Below are 6006 nucleotides of genomic sequence, written 5' to 3'. Positions count from 1 at the left end.
TAGTCAGGATGGTCTCGATCTCCTGACCTCGTGATCCGCCCGTCTCGGCCTCCCAAAGTGCTGGGATTACAGGCTTGAGCCACCGCGCCCGGCCTCGATCCTGTCTTAAATATATATATATATATATATGTGTGTGTGTGTGTGTGTGTGTGTGTATGTGTGTGCGTGTGTGTAGGCTGGGCGTGGTGGCTCACATCTGTAATCCCAGCACTTTGGGAGGCTGAGGCGGATGGATCACCTGAGGTCAGGAGTCCAAGACGAGCCTGGCCAACATGGCGAAACCCCATCTCTACTAAAAATACAAAAATTAGCTGGGCATGGTGGCCCACACCTGTAATCCCAGCTACTGGGGAGGCTGAGGCAGCAGAATTGCTTGAACCCGGGAGGTGGGGGTTGCAGTGAGCTGAGATGGTGCCATTGCACTCCAGTCTGGGCGACAGAGCTAGACTCTGTCTCAAAATATACATATATATGTGAGAAAAAAAAAAAAAAGTCTGAGGTCCTGGTGTCCGTGGGAGCAGGTGGCCAAATCCAGGGCCAGCAAGCAGCTCTCTCTGCCTCCATCCCCTCCCTCAGCCCAGCGCCATTCACAGATCCCACCCACCTGGAACTTGAGGTGCTGGCCAGGCGCAGTCACCAGGGTGGAGCAGCTCAGCCACAGCATAACCAGCACGGAGAGGAAGAGGCAGCAGGCCAGGATCCAGCGAGGCAGACCCGAGCGCCTGCCCCGCCCAGCAGGCACCACTCAGCTGCCCAGGCCGGGGCCAGGAAGACCCGCACCTCCAGTCCCACCCCCCTCCCACCCCCAGGGTCCTGCCACCCACCGGGACATGCAACTGAGGAAGTCATTGTCCTGCGGCTCTTCAGACTCCACCTTGGCCTTGCTGCTGGTCTTGACTCGGATCTTGGCCTTCCTCACCTTGTCCAGGGGGCCTACAGGGTCTGAGAGATCAGCTACCACTCAGCGACCACCAAGTCTTTGCCAAGCAGCCACAATAACCATGACCAGGAGGGAGGAGGTCAGGACCTGGGTCATGGAGTCCTGGAATGGAGATCAGAGCCCTGGGAGATGGACCACAGAATGCTGAGAGAGGGACCATGGAACCCTGGGAGATGGAACATGGAGTCCTCAGAGACCTGGGGGATGGACCACAGAACCCTAGGGGATGGGTCACAGAACTCTGGGAGATTAACTGCAGAATCCTAGGGGATGAACCATGGAACCCTGAGAGATGAACCCATGAAACCCTGGGAGATGGACCCTAGGAGATGACCCTAGGAGATGAATCCATGGAACCCTGGGAGGTGGACCCTGGATCCCTGGGAGATGGACCATGGAACCCAGGGAAATGGGCCACGGAACCTGGGGAGATGGACCACGGAACTTTGGGAGATGGACCATGGAACCCTGGGAGGTGGACCATGGAACCCTGGGAGATGGACCATGGAACCCTGGGAGATGGGCCGTGGAGCCCTGGGGGATGAGCCATAGAACCCAGGACTTGAGAGATGGAGATCCCAATCCTAGAGGGTCTGTTTGCCAGGCAGACTCCTTGTGGCAGTAGGGTCACCCATGGAAGGAACACTGGTCTAGGTTGCACCTTACCCACGTGCACCTCCAGGGCTTCAGGGTGGGAGCCTCGCCAGGTCACCTCCACGCGCTGCAGACGGCCCCCCTGGAAGCCGAGGCTCTCCACTACGGGCTGGGTCTGGGCCAGGAACAAGAAAGCACAGAGAGGCCTGTGAGAATAGCATTCCTGGGCCCAGGCAGGCCCTCTGTGACTGCCACGTCCCACGCCCAGCTGATACCCAGTTCTCCTGGGGAGACAGTAGGGAGGACACCATCCCATGCGCTGTGGGCTTGATGTCAGGAATGTTGTTTCCTGCTTTCATGGACTCATCCGTTTGCCTTAACCCCATCCTTTAGCTCTGGAAGTAGGAACATGATCCAGACCAAGCCAGTGGATTGCCTGAGAGATGGTCATATGATCCATCCAGGGCCAATCAGAGTAAATCCCAGCTCAGTTAAAACCCCAGATGGGGCTGGGCGCGGTGGCTTGCGCCTGTAATCCCAGTACTTTGGGAGGCTGAGGCGGATGAATCACCTGACGTCAGGAGTTCAAGACCAGCCTGACCAACATGGCGGAAACCCATCTCTATTAAAAATACAAAAATTAGGCAGGTGTGGTGGTGGCCACCGGTAATCCCAGCTACTCAGGAGGCTGAGGTGGGAGGCTGAGGCAGGAGAATCGCTTGAACCTGGGAGGCAGAGGTTGCAGTGAGCTGAAATCATGCCATTGCACTCCAGCTTGGGCAACAAGAGTGAAACTCCATCTCAAAAAAAAAAAAAAACCCAAAGGGTTTATGACTTAGAGCCTCTGGCATCCACCTTACTGTCAAGAGGAAGTACATGCCTGGGAATGAAGCCACCACAGAAGAAAGCAGAGTCAAGGCATGGTATGAGACACTGAGCCCCTGGATCCAGCTGTGCCTGAAGCTCGCCCACTGTGGACTTTGCATCTCATGAGCCAAGAGTAAATGCATCTCGGCTTCTTACCCTGCCCACCCATCTGCCACTGTGGCATGGCCCCTGTCAGGGGTCTCACCTGAAACACCACCACCTTCCCATTGTCAGTCTGCAAGTAGTATGTCCAGGTGGAGGAGACAAATCCCTGGGCTGAGTTGACGAGGTCATTGCAGAGGGTGGAAAACAAGTCCAAGAGGGAGAGGGCCCCACTTGGAGCCTCCAGGACCGTTCTCTGATGAAAAAAGGTCCAAGACACAAAGATGGCACCAAAATAGGGTATTAACCAATGAATGGGAGGGGGCAGGGTGCGGTGGCTCACACCTGTAATCCCAGCACTATGGAAGGCCAAGGCAGGCAGATCACTTGAGGCCAGAAGTTCGAGACCAGCCTGGACAACATGGCGAAACCCTGTCTCTACTAAAAATACAAAAACTAGCCAGGCATGATGGTGCACACCTGAAATCTCAGCTACCCGAGAGGCTGAGGCATGAGATTTACTTGAATCCGGGAGGCAGAGGTTGCAGTAAGCCAAGATTATACCACTGAACTCTAGCCTGGGTGAAACAGTGAGACTCCATCTCAAATAAATAAATGAATAAATAAACTAATAGGAGGGGAGCTGGGAGAATTCACTTGGATTGGATGTGGCTAAGTGATTTGAGCCAATGGGACTTCTTTTTTTTTTTTTTTTTGAGACGGAATCTCGCTCTGTCGCCCGCGCTGAAGTGCAGTGGCCGGATCTCAGCTCACTGCAAGCTCCGCCTCCCGGGTTTAGGCCATTCTCCTGCCTCAGCCTCCTGAGTAGCTGGGACTACAGGCGCCCGCCGCCTCGCCCGGCTAGTTTTTTGCATTTTTTAGTAGAGACGGGGTTTCACTGTGTTAGCCAGGATGGTCTCGATCTCCTGACCTCGTGATCCGCCCGTCTCGGCCTCCCAAAGTGCTGGGATTACAGGCTTGAGCCACCGCGCCCGGCCGCCAATGGGACTTCTTACAGTGAACACAGACCTCAGCATGGCAGTTGGCTTCCTGTGTACCCTTAGGGAAGTGGATTGTGCTCTCTGAGCCCTAAAATGTGTACCATTCTCTTCCCTCATGGAGTAGCCATGAAATTTCAACTAGAGGATGCCTGCCAAGTGCCTGGCACAGCACAGGCACTTAATGCGTAGTAGTCCCTATTACTAAAAATATCATCATCCTCATTATTTTTATTTTGAGAGCGTCAAGACAGAGCTCTAATGGCTGGGCATGGTGGCTCACGCCTGTAATCCCAGCACTTTGGGAGGCCAACGTGGGAAGATCACTTGAGGTCAGGAGTTCAAGATCAGCCTGGCCAACATGATGAAACCCTGTCTCTACTAAAAATACAAAAATTAGCCGATTGTAGTGGTGGGTGCCTGTAATCTCAGCTACAAAGGAGGCTGAGTCAGGAGAACCACATGAACCAGGGAGGCGGAGGCTGCAGTGAGCCGAGATTGTGCCATTGCACTCCAGGCTGGGCAACAGAGCAAGACTTCATCTCGAAACAAAACACAAAACAAAACGAAATGAAAAAGAGGGAGCTCTGAATCGGAAGGGCTGACAGTGCAGTGAGCTTTTCTGAACAGCAGTGAAAGCTGGGAAGGGGTGGAGGAAAAATGGGAGAAGTGGTGAAAGGGCTTTCTGCAGAGTCCCAGCCCCTAGGTCTCTGGCTATGCTACATGACTTTCTGTGCCTCAGTTTCCCCTGATGCAGCATTGCTTGGACTACAATAGATGAGCCATTATTATTTCTCCCACAAGACAGCGTGTGCGTGCTCGCAAGGCAAGGCTACTCTACTCTGAGTCGCAGTTCTGAGCCCCTCCAGGTGACAGTGACCACCAGCTAATCACAGGGGAAGGGGGTGCCTAAGATGAGTGAGGTGAGGAGTGGCCACAGCCCTGGTGGCTTCAAATCTCGCCCCTTGCACAGCCCTGTGTATGACCTGGGAGGTTGCCCCCTGGACACTAAATGGGGGTGACATTGTCCCTGGTGCCTCTGAGTGACACAAAGACATTTGGGACAGGTTGAAGTCAGGCTCGAACCAGGACAGATATTTGATAAACGGTGGCTGTTTTCTGCCACTTATTCCTCAAAAGGTGGTGGGGCATGGGGGGCACTGTTGCATTTCAGAGATGACAACTGAGGCTGGAGACATGACGGGGCTGGATGGAGGTTGCCTGGCAGGCCTGGTAAAGAACGCAGAGTCTGGCAGAGTCTCTGCATTCGAATGAAGATTTCCCATGGGGTGAAGCAGGTGGGGGTATTGGGAAAAGGGACCCAGGCCGCAGCTGGAGGCCCACCTTCTGCTCCGGCTCAGGCTCCGCAGGCTGGCTCCAGCAGCCATGGCTACAGGCCTGCTGCTCTGCCTCCTTCACATAGGCTTCCACGCAGGCTGTGGGAGGTGGGAGGGGGTGACTGGGGATGGCCCTTCCCAGGTCACCTCTTCCCACCCTGGTACACCCTGCCGGCAGGCCCTCACCTGCTTCACACTCAGTTTGGGTGGCATTAGGCTTGGAGCTCCTGGCCACGAATCGGCAGATGGAGAAGAGGCGGCAGCCACGTTCGCAAGCGCTGATCAGAACAGCTCTGTCATAGGGAGACTCAGAGGCGCCCTCCAGCCCCGCCTGGGGGAGGGTGGGACACAGAGCTCAAGTCATGGGGAGGGGCGGGAGGAGGGTGGGGGGACCGGAGCATTCAGGAGAGGCAGGGGAAGACTTTCCTGCTCCCCACCAGATCTAGGCAGATGGAGATGAAGTTGGGAGAGGCTACAAATGTTAGTGGGGCTCTTAGCTCTGAGGAGGAGATGGGGAGGGAGCTTAAGAGAACTGGACAGTGAAGGTGGAGAGAAATGAGCCTTCCCCCAACTAGGCTCCAGGGAGGAGGGGAGAGATGGAGAAGGATTCTCAGACCTGGAGGAGGAGGGGGAGGCTCAGAGGAGGGGGTTTTGCTCACACTCAGATCAGGCTTGAATCCTGGGGAGTGGTGGTATGAGCAGGGGCTGTAGCTCTGACTGGGGAGGGAAGACGATGTGGAGGAGGAGGAGTGAGGTGGGGGGACCGTCAGGCCTGAGGGAGCTGGGGGTTGGGTGCTGGAGGGTCCTTAGGCAGCAGAGTGCGGAGGGAGCCCAGGAGGTAGTATCAGCCCCTTATCGCAAGGACTTGCATCCCCAAGCCCTTCCCCATCAGAGGGAACCCCATCCCCTCCTCCACTGGAGGAATCTCCGCATTCCCGACCCCCTACCTCCCCAGGGATACCCCACCACCACCAAAGTCTCCTGCTGTCATCCAAGATAAGCCCATCCCAACGCCTCCCCCTTCGGAGAGATCACGCGTCCCCCGCCGGCACCTGGCACCGCACGCGCCTCACCTGGAGGAATCTCCGCATTCCCGACCCCCTACCTCCCCAGGGATACCCCACCACCACCAAAGTCTCCTGCTGTCATCCAAGATAAGCCCATCCCA

The 6006-nt window shown here is 55.9% G+C and overlaps 1 protein-coding gene across 1 annotated transcript in view; it reads right to left on the bottom strand.

Moving 5' to 3' along the window:
• Window positions 1-6006, bottom strand: part of TMEM59L (transmembrane protein 59-like) — a 10842-nt gene that overhangs the window by 2602 nt on the left and 2234 nt on the right. Inside the window, exons 3-8 of the mRNA XM_011925917.1 lie at window positions 5025-5192; window positions 4846-4937; window positions 2607-2759; window positions 1607-1709; window positions 825-942; window positions 605-722 (exon numbers count right to left, since the gene is read on the bottom strand). Coding sequence (XP_011781307.1) covers window positions 605-722; window positions 825-942; window positions 1607-1709; window positions 2607-2759; window positions 4846-4937; window positions 5025-5192 — 752 coding nt within the window. The remainder of the gene's footprint in view (window positions 1-604; window positions 723-824; window positions 943-1606; window positions 1710-2606; window positions 2760-4845; window positions 4938-5024; window positions 5193-6006) is intronic.

Source organism: Colobus angolensis, unplaced genomic scaffold (genome assembly GCF_000951035.1).
Source record: "Colobus angolensis palliatus isolate OR3802 unplaced genomic scaffold, Cang.pa_1.0 Scaffold66, whole genome shotgun sequence".
Taxonomy (NCBI): domain Eukaryota; kingdom Metazoa; phylum Chordata; class Mammalia; order Primates; family Cercopithecidae; genus Colobus; species Colobus angolensis.
Note: the sequence above shows the minus strand (reverse complement) of the source record. Positions and strands in the feature narration are given on the sequence as shown.